Source organism: Amphibalanus amphitrite, unplaced genomic scaffold (assembly GCF_019059575.1).
Source record: "Amphibalanus amphitrite isolate SeventyFive unplaced genomic scaffold, NRLGWU_Aamphi_draft 000049F_arrow, whole genome shotgun sequence".
NCBI lineage: Eukaryota > Metazoa > Arthropoda > Thecostraca > Balanomorpha > Balanidae > Amphibalanus > Amphibalanus amphitrite.
Window position 1 is genome coordinate 1,282,696 of NW_024881545.1, and position 18,317 is coordinate 1,301,012.

An 18,317-nucleotide genomic window follows, 5' to 3' on the forward strand; every position below is an offset into this window, starting at 1 on the left:
TAACATCTTTAGGTAGGTACTCAACATTTCGATGCATTGCTAATGTCTTTTAAATCACATAGCTCACAGTATCAGTCAACTTCCCGTGATCCTATGCCTCCAGCTGTTCAAATCACTCATTTCGGTATATCTTAGTCACTCGTCGGGAAATTATCTAGTTTCATTTGTCTTAAAACAATTTCTCAGCCATAATTGAGGTGTCATTCGCCGAGCTCGTGTGTCATGAGTCGGTATGTTTTGCCGTCCGTTCCCCGCAGAAGGCCGTCTCATTCAACTGGTGTTTAGTCGGCCGAAACAAATGACTATGCGGCGCGGGCGCAAAAATGACGGCTGGTGCTCCGCGTAGTGGCGCCGCGCAGAGCAATTACATGCCAAATGCGTGCAATAATGAACTCATGTATGGATACAAGGGGCATACGCTTCACGCTTGCCGTTCCGGGATGTTTCTTTACAGCTTTTTGTGAAGGCTTCCGTGAAAGTTATTGTAATTACACTGATGTCATCAACGTACAATAATAGGTAAAAAGGAAATAGTTATACATGAACTGACTGGCTTTCAAATATCCTAACGTAACACTCGCCTCTTGCTCTAATCTGGCGAGCCACAGCGGTGAGAGTACCACCGCACAAACGGTCTGTCATTTCTCCCGATCCTAACAAATCTCCTGTCCTTTGACTAATCGGAGCTGAGATGACCCTCGGCCGAGGTCAGGTAAACTCTCCCCCCAGGGCCGGGCGGTGGGGTGGGTCCGGTTTCGTGTCGCTCTCCCTCTCCTTTCCGTCCATCACCTGCGCCGCAGACCGGCGGCCGCGCGCCTCAGAACCACCCCACACACACATCTCCGCCTGGAAGGGCCACCCCGCACCCAAATATACCCGACGGCGGCGGGACAGAGCAGCCGCCGCCGCCGGCGGCCAAGGCCACTGAACCGGCGGCGGCGCCGGACGCGGCGCGCGCCCCAACAGGCGGGCCGTGCCAGCCGGCGGCACGTGCCCCAAGACATGACATCTCCCCTCGGCCGGTGATGAATGAAACATCCTGCGGAGACGGTCGCGCCCTGGCCTCCCCTCGCGCCACCGCGCTGCGCACCGCTGCATGTCTTACCGCGCCGTATTTTTAGAGCTCGCGCCGCAAACGGCTCCCTTCCGGCGCGCGCGCACCAGTTGCTGAAGTTCCGCCGGCGGCGCAGCATCGGCGCCGACGCACCCTCATCGTCGCGGCCGACGCGGCGGAGGATCTCGGGACCGGTGCGGGCTCGGTGCGCGGCGGCGCGGCGGCGAGAGGGACCACCATGACACTGCGACGCCCGGGGACGCCCGAGATGAGCTGCCCTCTGCTGACAGGTGGGTGACGGTCGTGACAACCTTGTGACAGTCGTGACAGCCTTGTGACAGTTGTGACAGCCTGCCTTCAGTGGCAGCCACTGATTGACGCCTGCAGGTGACATACACAGTCCCTCCCGTGTCCGATATGAAGTGACCGACGTGGAGACGATAGCAAAGTTATGTTTATATTCGACAGTTCACTTACGTTATAACGTTTACTGTTGAAAGAAGGCCTATAAGAAGTGAGAGTTAGACCGAAGTAGGAGAGCAGTTGCTCCATTTTGTTGTCATGGTAGTAATAATTTTAAAGTGTCGCTTGTCTTGTCTCTAAAGTCTAAGAAAGTGCTTGCTTTCTTTCCTGCTGTATCGATACACCAACTCGATGCATCATGCACTGTTCGACAGGAGTAACATTCAGCTCACGTCATCATCATATTGATACATTGAACCATATCAAATTACTCGAATTAAGAAATTCCGCGAAATGATGCTCTTCTTTTACAAAACGCCGACCGTTCGTATCATCTAAATGCAACAAAATTGTACTTTAATGAGATCAACCGAGCTCTGATGACGTAATAATGACGCACAATTGCTATATCTTTCCGAGACTGACTGGGCATGCAGACCAGGATGCTGGACACACACGTGGCGCATGAGGCGCACGCGCGGCTAACATTCGGCCACGGCCCGGAGTTTCCTGGAAAAGATAGCGCCCCGCTCTTGGATCTGGTTCCGGCTGAAATACACCGTTTATATAACATGACCCATGACGAATCATTAAAGCATTTTGATTTGCGTCTGCTGAAGATAGCTGACGAGCAAGTCACCAATTAAGCAAGGTTGTTAGGCTATGATTCATCGCCGGTTGTCTGATGATCGATTCGGTCTGATGATCGAAGTCCGTGAGCGGTGAGCTCATGGAAATGTGTATGGTAAACTAAGAGAAAAAGTCACTGGCATGGGCAGGTCATACTCCACTTACTTCATCCCCTGCGGGCCAGGGGGGGGGGGGTGATTTTCTCTTCCTCCTGATGAATATTTGCGATAGCTCGCGAATGAGTATATACATAGGAGCGCACAACTTTCAGTACCTATACCCTTACCGTCATCATTTTATCATCTACACCAAAAGAAGTTGGACCTAGCCCCCTCACAAAGTCACAAGGCCGATCTTTTTTTCTTGACCATGTAAGGCAAATTTCAACGTCTCAGTCATAAACTTCAGACAGCTGCCAGCCCACTCGCCACACAGTAACATCCGTGATGGCCCTAGACTGAGCACATAAATTTGGTCAAAACAAATAAAAAGCATTGACATTATTGACAAGAAATTCAACTGAAGCCAAAACCAGTGACGGATCCAGACATAAATGGCATATCCTTTCGAAACCTCTAGCCAAACAAGATCTTTTGTGGAGGACAAAATGAGCATTTGCCCTCCCCAAAGCTGCATTTTGTGGGCAAGACTATCCTTTTGCCCTTCCCAATGATGACAAAATTTAATGCAGCGTCGATGCCTATCTGGACGAAAGCAGGACTTCCCGTGAAGGTTAGTCTATAGGAAGAAGCTGACTGCCCTCTATGTACTTATGCTTTGGTATGGTATGGTATGGTATTTGTGGCTTACGGGCCACCACAGCGTCCTGTATTTGGGCCCGGTTCTGTCTTGGATCGGTATGCTGATAAATGGGACTCTCCGAACTGGATGCATGCTGGTGTAGTGTGGCGTTGTATGTAAAGTCGCTTGGTCACCAGTACGGCGGTGGGTCGGGGTCGCCGAATAGGTCGGAAGCCTCCCCAAACGAATCGGCTGGATCCGCCTCTGGCCAAACCCTACATTATTTTTCTATTGTCGAAACTCGAAATTACAGATAGCTATAATGAGCTTAAACTTTGGCGGCATTTTTTTTTTTAGAAAGATAGGCTCTTCTTATGATTTAATATATTATGCTCTTGTTCTCGACCGTTCTAATTTATTCAAAACATTCAAGTCGTGCTGATGGGCGACCTCGCCGCTACTGCTTGCGTCACTTCAACTCATAGGCGGCGGAACGGGGAGGGCACCGGGGCACCGTGCCCCCTATGGTATTTTAACATTAACATTATTTTAACCCTAGAACGCCTAGGGGGGGTTGTATCAACCCCCCCCCTGAGGTTTTTTCGAAGTGCACGCTAAACGGCTTGTCGTAGCGGGCTGAAATTTTCAATACCCTCTGGGGCAACCTTTGCGCATCTTTTGCCGAAAAAAAATTGATCGGGTCATGTCAGGTCACGGAGTTATGACGTCATAAGAGGTACAGCCTCCGGCCGACAGTTACCAAACGTGTGCGCCGAATCCCCAGGTTTTCTGCCGATGATACCCACATTGTTTGATGGATCATGATGAAACTTCCCATGCATGTTGGGGCAAGCATTGGCTATCGTGTGGTGCAAGAAAATTGACCGGATCAGGTCAGGTCACGGAGTTATGACGTCATAAGAGGAACAGCGTCCGGTACTATTTTTGAAAAGCGCCCAAACCACTATTTTGCTAATTCTTGTCACCTCAATGGGAATATGCAGCAATATTAGCTTCTATAAGGAGCAAATGGACCTTCCAAATCCAAAAATACAATGAGATTTCAAAAATTTAAATTTTGATTTTTCGAATTTCTGCCGCCGACTGTGACCTTGCCGACTTCCGGCGCTCCCAACGCGCCATTTTTAGAGCTAGGGAAACGAAATACATACCAAACGATAGAGAATGGATCAAGGAACACGATAGTGAAGGTTTCAAGTCGATATCTCCCACCGTTTTGCCGCAATCGCCGCGGAAAGTTGAAAAAAGTCTTTTTTCCGAAAATTTGACCTTTGACCGGTCAAAAGTAGGTCAAATGTTGACCTAGGACCAAAAAATATACCACCAATCGCGAGATCTCGTTGAGAGCAATCCGTTGGTTTTTTCCGCTAAGCTCTACGACCTTCCGTTTCGAAACGCCAGGGGGGGTCGTAACAACCCCCCCCCCCCTGGTCGTTCGTGTTATGAGAAATGGCCTGGTCGTGCGAGGGTTAACATTGGTGGTATTTTGGCATTTTAACATTATCCCTATGGGCGTTGCATGGAAAGAATGGGACCAAAAGTCGGCAGTGCCCCCTTTGATTGAAGGTGTTCCGCCGCTACTGCTTCAACTTAGTCCCGCGTCTCCCACTGGCTGAGGCCGACACAAAAGAGAAGTCAGATGGGCCGATAGGCCATTACCGCGTGACGCCACGCCCCTCCCCCTCTACCTGCCGGCCACCAAATGTGTTTCGTCTGCGCCAGAGGCGTCCGCAAAACACCCCACCACCAAAAACGCCTCCAGGTGGCAGCAGGTCGACAAATAGCCGCACGTCACAGAGCGCCATTTATGCCGGCGCGCCGTTTTTCGCCGCCGACGCGTCACGAGCGTCGTCGCCGACAAAGGGACAGGTAGGTCGACGGTGGGGGCGCCAGCGCCGCGCCAAGATCGGCGCACAATGGCTGCTGGCCGGCGACAGAGACGCGTCGATGATAAACATTCTTACCTGGCGGGGGCCGCAAGAAAAACGGCACGGGTTGAAAAAGTGCTCGCGCCAGAGAAAAAGCTCGCGCGGCTCTGAGCGCCGCCGGCTAAGCTAATGGTCTCGATACGGACAGCCTAATGGTCTCACTCGACAGTGAGCCGTAGGGCCACGGAACAGGGCAGCGCGAGGCCGGCCGCTGACGGTGTCTGGAGGGTGCAGGGTAGCCGGCAGGTAGCCGGCTGTCCCGCTTCATCCAGTGGAAGTGGCTGGGGAGTGGAGAAGTAGCCGTTTAGTGAGTAGACACTGGCGGCTGTGGCTGCAAAACATGACCCATTATGCGCCCTCTGAGCTGCCGGGCTGTCGGTGGGCCCGCGCGCGAACACTGCCGGTTGTCTGGAGTCCATCAGACGGCTGACGGACACACAGACAGACGCCATTTCCGTCAGTTCCATTTGGAGCGAGCCGCCGGCGCCGTCTCGCCAACACAGTGCTGAGACGGCGATGGAACGCACTCCCTCGACGGTGGCGAACCGCCTTTGTTGTGCCCCGAGCAGGGGTGTCGTTTTCCGAAAATGATTGGTAGTGCCCAAAGGCGGCGGCTGGCCATATATGACGGGGCTTACAAGGTAGGGTACCCCCAAATCTGCCTTTCTCATCGGATTTCGGCCACTTATTTTTCGCCCTGGTCATTGACAAGACTAACCGAAATCTAAAAAAAAAAACACACAAAAAAAAACTTTGGAAGCTGGGTCCACACCGGACGCCATGCACAAAACGTGCAGTTATATAGGCAATAGTGTCGGAGGAATGCACGCCATTCTGAAAGAGGCCCACATCGACTTAAAGGGACCCTCCCACCTTCAAAAAAGTTTATGAATTGGCATGAAAGTGATGTCGCTCGGTTCAGAAAGAGCGAAAACGAATATCTACCAAATTTCACCGAAAAATATTCACCGGTTTCAAGATATTAGACTTTTACTTTTGTTTAATTTTTTGGGATCTCCGCTGTTTCTAGCGATTTTATTTTAGAAGTGCGGCGTTTGCGGCAGATGTTGCGCGCAAATAGCATATACCACCGCGTGCTACAAAACGTTTTAGTCAAACATTTAAAATCGTTAGATATTTGCGCTGACGTCACACATTCAGAGGGGTATTCCTAAGCATTAGCCCCTCTGAATCAAAATGCTGCAATTTTGAAATTCAATATTTCCGATTTAAGGCATTTCTCGATGTTGTGAGTGCCGAAACCGGTAATTGTGAGCCAGGGACCCCATTTTGGCTATCTCAACTCAAATCTAATGTTAAGGTGGGAGGGTCCCTTTAAAAGGACGGCTGTGCTGAAAGGGGACAGGAGCAGCTTTGAGGGCCCAAGCCGACTAAAAAAGACGGCTGCGGGGCCAGGAACGGTTTTGAAGACCCACGCCAATTGAAGGGTTCGACAACTACAACGATAGTTAGAAAGACCTGCTTGCCAAAATAAAAGGATGACAGTACGAGGGGCGTTCAGAAAGCTACGGGCCCGACCATGAAGGAGCAGAGAGATACAGCATCGACTCATTAGACCAAAAAGTTCATTTATTCAAATAAACACCGTTAAGACAAACACATTTCGCGCAGCGCTTCGCGAGAGCCCTCAAGGCCTCCATAACCAAGTGGGTTTTGGACCCATCCTGCACGTCCAAGACGGCTGATTTCGTCTCCCTGCTGTTAGCGAGGTTGCCGCTGCTAATTTTCTTATGTTGGGGAAGAGGTGGCAACCACTAACCAGAGTGTGCAAGGTTCGGAGAGAAAAAACTGGATGCGACAACAACTCGAAGCTCATCGCTTCACTGTTCGTCATCTCACCCATGTATGTACGCAGGTGCGTGGTCGCGGATCAGGTGCACACTTTACGTCAGCTTCCCTATAGCCTCTCCTCGATGTTTATCGAATGGACGCACATCATCAATTGTGTGCCCCTGTTTTGGAAAGTTGACGAGCGGAGGGGGTCGCATCGACCCCTCCCCCTGCCAGGCCGTGTTATGCAAAATGCCCAGGGCGAGGGTTAACGCTTGGTGCCTTTTCTGCACTAACTACTATGAAACGAATCACTGCTCTCTTCTGGGCGTCGCCCATCCTATCCGAAATGGTGAACTATGCTACGAATAGAAGCCCGAATCAATCACAGAAGAGACTTAATTAATGGCCACTTACTTAATTTGCGTAAGTGGACATCCCAATAACACATCATTTAACACACCGCCTTGCAGGCCAAAATTCCAACTCCTTCATTGTTCGGCCCGAAACTTTTTGAACGCCCCTCGTAGTTACGAGCTTCAGTTTTCGGGGTCTGATGCGGTAATGACCTGGCGTTGAACCCTGGGGAATCAGGCTGCATCACCCACTCAAATCAATATACCTATGGCCTATTCTGGAGCACCGCGGCACCTTCCGAAGTCGGTGTAGGGCCTCCAGCGGCTGGTGTGGAGACGGATCGGGGTCTATTAGGGGCGGTCGCGTGGTATGCGGGACTCAGAGGCAGTTATGGACCTCTATAACCAATTGCGTTTTCGAGCCTCCTAAAATCCATTGAGGACCGGAGTCCTAGACACGTGAAACCTCATTGTCAGCTACATGCACCTACTGTGGCTAGAACCTTATTTATGTACTTGCATATGTGCTTATTTAATATTTGCTTATCTGTTTATTTTGATTTTTTATCAACTGATCAGTGACAAAAGATTGGTAGGGCTCAACGAACATTGGTAGGGCCCAAATAAACATTGGTAAGGCTCGGGCCCTACCAGGCCTATACAAAACGACGCCCCTGACTATTGTGAAACTTGGTAGGTAGGTAGGTAGGTAGGTACCACATAACTTGAAATTACTTGACGTAATGACATGATGTGGAAAGTGAAAATGATACCTAGGTATTGATGGAAATTTATGGACTTAGGTACGCTACAAGAAGATTGAATTGGTCAACCAATTCAAATTCAATCTACTTGTGGAGTAAGTCTATAGATTTTCATCAATAGTTACCACTTACCATTGAAGTTACTTGCTATCATGTTGATTTTATACATAAGAACCTCATTCATTTTATTTGTATGACATGTTTGAATGCAATTTTCTCAATAAGTGAAGAAAAATGTTGGTAGTGCTCAACAACACATTGGTAGTGCTCAGCTGAACATTGGTAGTGCTCGGGCACTCCCAGGCCTATACAAAACGACGCCCCTGGCCCCGAGAGAGCGCAGACGAGTGAAGCCATGCTGAATGGATGGTCTCTCACGTCGAGCGCACTTTGCGGGATGTCCCAACCGACGAGTACAGAGCATGACGTAACAGCTTAGCAAGGCATTGCCAGCGCCAGTACCATTGTTAATATCACACAAATAAATACTATCGAATATTAGCTGTTTCGCCCCTCATAAAATCAATAAATAAAATATTTATTAAAACAGATGTGCTATATAAAGTGGTACACATGTGCATTGAGCAAGTGCAGCGTGCATAATCCTCGCTGAACGTTTAAGAGCAGCCATTTGGCATCCATGCCGTTGATATGAAGGAAAACATCCTACGTTAGTGGGTAAAGTTTGGTGTAGAGCGATGATACAGGATTAGAACGCCTGTAACAACTGGAATATATACCTGGTATATTGGATAGGTATGCTAAAAAACCTGGAGTACTAGAAAATACTACAGGACGTCAACATTTCTAAATTCAACATACCTACATCAATAGTCCCTACTGATAGTTACATTTAACTCTAACTTAAGTCGCCGTCGCCTGTCGTTAGAGCTCAGAACGACTGAGAATATGCTGCATAATACTCAGTGAGCGGGCACTGGGCGAGCGACTGATAGCCGAGCGGAAGACGGACGGTTGAGCGCGGAAGGTGGGACGACGCCTGTAGGGTAGACTCGCCCGGCGGCCGGCGGGTCTGGCGGCACAGTCTAACCAACAGGCGGGCGAAACGTTTAGCCGTGCAGTGTGCATTGTTTGAGCACGACGTCGCATTCTGTGCAAAGAGGAGGCATCTCAGCTGCCTTTGCCGCAATAGTAAGCTAGGAAAAGATGCATGTTTCATGCCTAAAATTAAATTATATTGATAGGTGATTATTTCCAACAATACCTTGGAAACAATGGCAATACATAAATGCTAAATCGATCAAGTCAAAATTAGCCTTTTTATATAAGGTAATAGTAATAATAAGCCATAAAAAGCACACGCTTTACCTTAACTGGTTTCTTCATGAATTCGCTGCCCACGTGCCGAGCCACTTTCTCCAAATGCGGCCTTCCATTTCTTCGAACATGGAGTGGTTGCGGGAACCGATACCGCTCGATGGTGACCATGACTCCCCTGTTTGCCAGCTATCGCCGTCCTGTTTCACGGAAACAATCTACTTTTCCCATGGCTACTTTTCCCATAACAATTTTTCCCAACAGCGGATGCAACGGAAATTGCCTCTCTTGGATTTGCCAATGCACATTTAACCTCGGGAGAAACAGACAAGAGAGTCACTGGACTCATTATCTTTGGAGTAACTGGACGCTTTGTCTTTGTCTTTGGAGTCACTGGACGCTACAAAAGCACACATTTATTGGAAAATGTCTGTCGAACTTTTACAAGCCATTTCCATTATCTATAGTCACCGTGCCATTTCCCTCCCACTGCACTGTGTTACTGCCAGCCGGCGCCGCGCGTGTTCCGCAGCGTTTCAGCTCCATTGTGGCCTGAGCGGACTGAATTCGCCACCGCTGTACCCAGCAGTGGAAATCGGTGGCACATCTCCAGAGCTACCTTGCCACGCGTCTCGCTCGCTATCTCTCCCCAACATTTCAGCTCTCCATGTGTGCTCCTCCAACACGTGTTGGCTATTTCGCGGCCCTGTTTCGTCTGTTTCGCTGCCGTTTCAGGCTCCATTCGCACTCATCCTGATGTGTCGGACAGTGACGACAGTCTCAGCGACCTGCACTCTGCAGTGACCCTGCACGGCTCCTGGCGACCTGCACCGCTCCGCTCGTGTGCCAGCGGACACCGAATGGCACATGGACGACTCCCCGATGACAGATGGTCACCGCTGTGGGGAGGGGGCCGGAGGGGCGCCCGGAAACGGCGTCCAGGCGCGGCGGCCGGCGCCCCTGTCGCTGCCGAGCGCCCTGTGACGCCTGCAGAGCAAATAAACGAGCCGACCTGCCGCCGACACCGCCGGCCGGTCGTCAGGGCCGCTCGCGGGCCGGCGATACCGACACTACATAATCGCCCACAACGGCCGGCATTCGCCGGTGGAACAAGCGTCCCAGAGCCGACCCGCTCTGTATGCCCCTGTGAGCGGGAGGTTGGCTCGTTTGGTGTGCTGATGACAGCAGGGCTGCGGTTGATGGGAACACCTGGAATTCCTGCACGCGTTTCGATTCTGGTTCTCGGTGAAGTGCGCGCACAAGGAGTCCATTTGACTCGGCGTTTTGCAACAGCGCACCAGTCGCCGCACGCTGGGACCGTTTTCCAGTGACGTGTGAGTGAAATACGCCCCGGGCATGTATCCCCTCATCCGGCTCGGTTTGGCTCCAGTCCAGCGGTGGCTGCCCTCCATGTGGGGCGCCACTTTTGTCGCCGGCTATCGCATTCTTCAGCTACAGACTGCCCGTGTGGCGTGTGCGATTTAGGATTTATGCATAAAGGCATGCATGTAGGCCGTTCATGGTGCACACATGCTTAGAAATACCTAGAAATATGGTAAGAATAGTTGTAATATATAAGTACTAAACATAGCTGCGAAATATAACAAAAATATTGTAAAAGATGCTACAAATCAATGAAAAAGTCGGTCGAAATTCTAAGCGAGTAGCCTTATAAGGTAACATCCTCCTGCTAACTCCAAAGATTGCACAAAAATCTGCACCCGCCGCTCCGATGCAAAACACCCATCATCGGTGACTGAACATGAAGTATACACATGTCCGCATGTATGACACTCTGTGAACATGAAGCACGTCCATCGGCACGGGTTGGGCGCTCATTCCCAGCCGTTGACGCGCGGGCCATCCGGGTCCGCTCGGCGACCATTATATCATCAGGAGCTTGGACGCGCATGACACGGCCGGCCGACGGCGCCACTCGGTTATCGGTATCGAGGGCCGAGCGGCCGCCGTGTGTGCGCCCGGCCATACCGGCCATATCGGGAGACTAAACTCTGACATCAGGCTCGCCGCCGGCCGGTCACCGGTCGCCGGCGCCGCCACGTCCCTAGCTCGACGGGGGGCGACGGTCAGGCAGAACCAGAAGGACCTACGCCCGTATACATCTGTCACGCAGCGCTGCTCACGGTTCCACTCGGCACGGCGGACAATAGGGCATCAACTAGTAGAGGCGTTCTCTGTGTCTGCGGTTTTCTGCGTTCCAATTTGCCCGGAATTCGACCGGCTCCCGGTCCAGTTTTGGTGACGCTACTAGAGTCTGAGCCATAAACAGGCTGATTGGCAGCGGGCCTGATGTCATGACGCTCGTCAGACGGCCACAGCGGCCCCGGTGGGCCATCTTATGTCATTTCGGTGGTGAGCTGGGCTAGACGGAGCCCACCAATCGCTCACGACTCGCTCCTGACACGTGTCGGACTTGAGTACAGCGCACGCACGTGAATTTATTGTGCAAGACATCTCATCAACCGATTAAGAATCAGATTGTAGTATCCAAACTTTTTAAGTTTCATCACCAGATCGAACAATGGTTGAAAAACATACGTATCGAAGCTATATTTTTGGCAGGAACCGCCATCGGCACAGAGCATTTGTGAATGACCTTATGGTATAGGTCATTTGACAGCATACTGACATATTCAGTCAATTCCGAATTTCGATTTCCCAGTAAGCAATACCTGACCAAGCCAAGTGAACACTTCAGAGACTACTCCGACTCCATAAGCATACCAAAGAGTAGTCCGACATCGTATTCATATCTGTTATCGCCACGTGTGCGTACTGCACAGTGCACACATCCTCTTGGTTCTCGCTGCAAGGTCGGGCGATGTGTTTCGAAATAACTCGCCTCGATACATCTGAGAACGACGCTTTCCTGAGTTGTCACCTAATTACCCTAACCGCCCCCTATCGTTCCTAGAAGGTCCCACTCCCAGCTTGGTCGACTGCGAGTGTTTATTTGAACTCTTAACGAGCTGGCAGACCTGCATAAACCTTGGCTAATTGGAAAATTTACCACTGAGTCACTTGCAGGCCAACTAATGTCTCGCTGCTGTCATGAAACAATGACTCTGGCCTGGATCTAGGCGTTGAATTGACATTTCAATGTTCCGATTTTGCAACACAGGCGCAGCAGATCTGGGATAGAGCACATCTTGTGAACTTACATCGTCACCGGATTTAGCGTCTGCATCCCTTTTACGGCGGTCGTTTTTCCAGCGGTGCCGACGCGGGCCGGAAGCTGCCGATGGGCGCGCCGGTGGGTGGCAGCCGTCGGTCCCCTCCCTCCCAAGGCACGGGCGTTTCCGGCGCCCTCGCCGCGCCACCGCCGCCACCGCCGGGGACTCAGCTATTAATACGTGACGCCCTGCTCCGGGGGCAGCCGGCAGCGGCTCTGAAGCTGCCAGACACACCTGGCTCGCCGGAAAACGCCATAAAACAAGTGGCCGTCGCCGCCAATCTGACACCGTCGCCGCCGACGCCGGGTCGGCGCCGACGACGGCTTCCAAACCGCCAGATTGCGTCGGGGTGGGGAGGGGGCAGCCAACAGCCGACAGTCCCGGGCCGGCGCACGCCAGCAGCCGCAGTGCCTGCCGACAGACGGCGGTCGCAATGCCTCGCTGGCAGTCTCGGCATGTCTTTCAGAGGTCACGGGCATACGACACTGCAAGGTCCACTGACCAAGCTATGTGGCGTGCAAATGGCCATGACCGTTTGATGCGTCGGTCACCGCCCACCTTTTATCGATAACGTTTTCTACATCAGATGCATCAACCATGTAAAACAGCAAATTTTAACAGAACTGGCATGCGACTGCATGGACATGATGTTCTAAAATGAAGCCAACTTATTATGCATGCTAAATGCAATATAACACAATGTCTACACATTTTCATCACACATGCATATTCATTATCCAGCGACCAGTAGGTGGGTAGGAAAATAGGTTGAGTTCATGACAGATTTAGTCACTTTTAATCTTCTCATGAGATAGATACCTAACACATTCCTATTGGAGGCATGAATGGACAAAAGCTACAGCAGCCTATTGTAATTTAAGGAAGTGCCCATCCGATCTAAAACAGCTATCAGTCACAAATCTACCTACTCAATAGGCAGGTACTGCTGGTGGTAAGAGACATTGGCCAATATCAAGATAGGCCATCCATCAGTCGTGTTCACCATCAATCAAATCCTGAAGTGCCATCCATTCTGAGTCGTTTTTAATTCGGGCGGGAGAGGAAAACTGTGTTGGCTCAATGGAATACATAGGAATATTGACAGGATAGATCAGACATGACATAACTGTTTTTTAGGGTGAAGTGTGAGATGATAAGTGGAATGGATTGACAGTGTGAATCTTGGAAGGTACCGTGCCGTAGCAGTGCGGTCCGATCGTAATTCATCGAAATGAGTCACGGTGGGGGTTACGAGATCACCAAATAACGAGAAAACCAGAGATCTCTGTCTCTGAAAACATCACGACGAAATTCGTAAGAACGAGCAATAGGTACCCCTTGTTTCAAAGGGAGTGAGCTTCTGACAACTCGACGACAAACCAGCGTCTTGGAGTCGGAGAGGTGACATGACCCGATCCTGCAGCTAAGCATCTCCCCATCTCCGTTTCAGAGACCGCCCGGCTGTGGCACTGTCCTCTGGTGCCGGCAGAGTCGTACCCCGTCAGTCGTCTGGCAGGCCGGCTGGACAGCTCGCTCGACTTCAGCGCCGGCCGGGCCCGCTATTCCTCCCACAGCGGAGACGAGGAGCAGGCGCTAGACCTGAGAGTACGGAGGAGGGCCGACAGCCTGGACCGGTCACCGTCGCCGACAGAGTCAGAGTCGACCACCGTCTCCCCCGGCCGGTCCCCGCTCGGTGGCAGCCACACCGCTTACAGGCGGCAGTCCACAGGTCTGGGCTCGCCGGCCGGCTCAATGGCCGGCTCACCGGTTAGCTCACTGTTTGGCTCACCACCGAGCGTGACCGGCACCCCGAGCTCACCCCCAGCTCTGAGCTACATGTACTACAGTCCGGTGGCAAGCGGGTCAGTGTGCAGCTCACCGCCGCAGTTTGGCTCAGTATGCGGCTCCCCGCCCTCTCCCGGCTCTCCGGAGAGGGCTGCCCGGGGAAGGCAGACATCCGTGATCAGACGATTGGTGCTGGATCGACCAACGACTGGCTCCGAGCCGCCTCAGTCGACAGAAACGCCTGTTCAGCAGGACTACCAGCAGCAGCCGCAGCAGCACCAGCCACAGAAACAAGAGCAGCAGCAGCCTCAGCAGCAACCTCAGCCTCAGCAGCATCCGCAGCAGCAGCCTCAGCAGCCGCAGCCGCAACATCCGTGCGACCAGTGCGGCAGAAAGTACAGCACGGCATCCAACCTGGCCAGACACAGACAGCTGCATTGCCTGCCCTCCGATAAAAAGGTGAGCCCCTGTAAACTCCACGGGAGATGTCCTTTGAGACGAGGAAGACGTTTCAGTCGTTTCCATTGGTACCTTTACCAATAGCGCTAAATAACTTAAAAAAACTCCCTGAGACAGCAAACTGTATGCATGCATTTTAACCGAACACTCTCAAAACGAAAGCAAATCGTCTTTACAAACCAGCAACACTCCACGTTGACATTTCTGTTTGTTCCCCAGGCTCGCAAATGTCCCGAATGCGACAAGGTCTACGTCTCGATGCCGGCCTACTCGATGCACGTGCGCACGCACTCGCAGGGCTGCCGGTGTCCGTACTGTGGTAAGGCGTTCTCGCGGCCGTGGCTGCTGCAGGGCCACGTGCGCACGCACACTGGAGAGCGGCCGTTCCGCTGCTCCGTCTGCGCCAAAGCGTTCGCCGACAAATCCAACCTGCGAGCGCACGTGCAGACCCACTCTAACGTGAAGCCGCACGTGTGCCAGCGGTGTGGGAAGGCGTTCGCGCTCAAGAGCTATCTGTACAAACATGAGGAGTCCAGCTGCATGAAGGAACGAAGGAACAGTCGCGGAGGAAAGGAGGCCTCGCCGAAGGTCAAGGCCGAAATGCAGGGTGTTCTTTGAAGGGTTGAAATCGCCGCCAGACTTTTGTATATATTTTTGTACTATTTTTATCGGTCGTAAGATGCAACTGCGCTGTGGACATGCCTGTGCTCTTGGCCGTGAGAACATTTGTCGGTATAATAATCGCCAACAATGCCGGTCGGCAGTGACGCTGCTGCAATGAGACAGGTGACTTGTAAGGAAAACACTTCCTTGTCTTTTCGAAATATGAAGAGGAAAACTAACGTCGTTTCCATAAGCAGGCAAAAAAGCATCTGTAAAGCAACATTTGCTGGAGCTTAATTTTCAATAAAAGAACCTTATCTATTCCAGGAAAGCTTCTGATTACAACACTTTCAAAGCCGTTTAAAAGCAGTTGCTGTGATTGGCATTTGTTGGCGATTATAAGACAACAAGTATTTTTGTAAGAAAGTAAACAACATATTTTCTTACGAGCATTTACCCCTTTTGTGTGTACCGCCAACATTGTAGTGTCTGTACTGGCTGTGCTCAAACCCAAGAGATACTCAGATTGCTCATTCTACTGCAGTATATTTCACTACTAATGCCAATTTCTTGACATTAGTTATGACTACCAACAGTACAGCTGTGTGACCACATCATCGTGGCTAACAAAAAGACATTTTTAAGTAAGTTCATCTTGTAAATGTGGGGGAGAGCGGGGTCAAATGTAACACGGGGCAATTGTAACAGTGTTAATAATTCATAAACTTACCAATAGAATGAGCTGATGTTCAGACCGAAAATGCGTAATTCTATACTGCCTTTCCCAACGGAGTTTGAAGCGAAAGTGCCGGGTATGTCGATGGCTGTGCACAGTAATGTGTTTTTGAGAGCATTTTGTAGATTTTTATGCCGTTATATTTGATAAGCTCATTCCCGCCATTGAAAAGATATCGACTTCAGACTTTGTGTAAGCGTTGGCAGGCTTGTTGTCGATAAATTGAAAGCATTAAATGCTGCCTACATGCAACATCTTTTTGCGCCAGTTTCGTCTAAAATATGTCAAGGCGCGACGGGGACAATTGTAACATTTTTGCAGGGGTCAAATGTAACAGGTTATAGGTCAGTGGCCATTATGTCAAAGTCGTCAAATTTTCAAGGGAGATGAAACATTGCTGGAATTAAGAGAACTGTGAGTTTTGTCGCAATCGGCAGCTTTTTACGCGATTTATTTGCGAAAAACCAAGGGAGAGGAGGTCCATCCAACCCCTGTATAAGTGCGAGGTTTTATTGCCTTCTTCCTGAGAAGAACCGTCCCTACCAAGTCTGGGAAGAGAAACAAGTGTTCAATACTTTTGTTAAATCAAAGTTTTGGAAAAAATTGTGTTGCTGTAGCCTGTAAATGAACATGTTACAATTGTCCCCGGATGGTGTTACTTTTGACCCCGTATCTGGGGCGAATTGTAACAGCTGAATTGACTTTTTCGAACAACAATTTTGACCCGAAAAAGAAGCTATTTCGGAAATGTTTTAACTGCATTTTAAAGACAAAACATCATAGTTTCTGAAAATAAAAGAAAGAGCTTTATAGCTGCAAACGTGTTTGCACCAGATGATAAAATGCAAAAAATGTTACAATTGACCCCGTTCTCCCCTACATACCCACTCGCCATTGAACCGTAAACCAGGGCGCAACATGCATACAAGGGCGGCCCCGCGAAAGGTCGAAGAAGTGTTGATATTTGTAGTTCCTGTGTATGTCATCTTTTCATGACCTATAGCTGTAGTTTCTTCGGCGTATACGTGCCCTTTTAGTGAAACTATTGAAGAAACGCCTTCTCATGCTCTTATCTTCTACATTGCTTGCCTTAGTCAGTATCATTTAAGTCATGTTTTGAAACATAGCTTTACCTAGCTCTAGTCGAGTTGTGGAGTTTTACTAGTCAAAACTGCTATTGAGCAGATGAAACGTGAATTAAGTGTGTAGCCGTCATTACTCATTTGTTGGGCCATGTTATCTCCACTCCTTTCGCTATTTACAGTCCAGGATAAAAATGTAAAGGGAATACTAAAGGCCGACAAAAATTGACAAATATTTGCAATCACTGACATAATACACTACTTTTAACGCAAAATAATAAACAGCAATTATTCTAAGCCTCCCAGCGACACATTACATTCTTCTGCAGCCATGACATTATAAAGTAACTCGCTTACCGACAGCGAGGGGCGATAGGTAATGACTGCGAATAGCGATATGAAGTGCGTATATGGACCCATGGCTATCAAACCGTGTCTGAGCAGGCTCAACGTGACTTTGTGCCTTTTAGCGGTAAGTTCGTGACACACAGCCCTACGCGGCAGCTATGGAAATGAAACCAAATAGGAACCAAGTGTCAACGTTGATTGTGCCCGTTACATTGCTAGGATTTTGCTTAGGTAGGTAGGTAGGTACTTGTCCTGTGTTTGCTACTAGGAAAACTTTGGACAATATTTGAAATGAATGCGATTCTTAAACAGATAAATCTGCGGTATTCGTCTTGCAACGTTTTACCGCTGGACTTCGCGAATCAGAAATGAAAAGAGCAATGTCAAATTTAGACGTATTCAGGTCGCTGGTTGCGTGAAATGTGTTTTACTGTAGACAACCAGATGTGTTTAATTGCTTGTATGTGTGGACCAGTGCAAGCCTGACGTCGTGTTTAGATGTATTTTGAACCCCCTATGCTTTTTGTAAATAAATATCAACTTCCAACACGTGTTGAGTTTTAAACAAATTAATTATTAGGCACACTAGTTAGGCTGGAAATTGTCAAACATCGGGTATTTGCATGCAAGAAGAGCTTTTGCGGCAATGTGAATGTCATCCTATGGAGAAGATTAGACATTACATTCGGACCAAAACACCTGCACTTTACCTTCAATACACAGGTTACTTTTCAATGACAGAAATCGGTCAATTTTACGCAGTACTGCCTTCCAAGCCCAAGCGGCAAAAAGCTGTTTGACGAAGAGCACCCATAGCACGTCTGGAGAGTGGTAAGTTATGGAGCCGATCATCAGGCGCCACACACACAGATCAAGGTCAAGGTCAGGTCAGGTACCGAGGGTTATCACAAACCAGCGCACAGTGGCCCTTTTTCAGAATTAGCACGCATAAATTCAAAATATTTTTTTCTTCTTTTGAGTAACAAGCAGTCTAATCGTGTGCAAAACATTCCAAACTATCCGATGGTGTCATTTTTACCTCCTAAAAAATAATTATCTTTGGTAAAACTGACCGCAAAATCGAA

At 49.8% G+C, this 18,317-nt stretch overlaps 1 protein-coding gene across 1 annotated transcript; it reads left to right on the top strand.

Annotated features, from left to right (window-relative positions):
* Positions 1 to 1,186: 1,186 nt before the first annotated feature.
* Positions 1,187 to 16,505, top strand: LOC122377737 (zinc finger protein SNAI2-like). The gene is made up of 3 exons (XM_043358109.1): positions 1,187 to 1,344; positions 13,670 to 14,463; positions 14,683 to 16,505. Exons 1-3 carry the CDS (start codon positions 1,293 to 1,295, stop codon positions 15,079 to 15,081), a joined length of 1,245 nt encoding a protein of 414 aa, XP_043214044.1. The 5' UTR covers positions 1,187 to 1,292; the 3' UTR covers positions 15,082 to 16,505.
* The last annotated feature ends 1,812 nt before the right edge of the window (positions 16,506 to 18,317 follow it).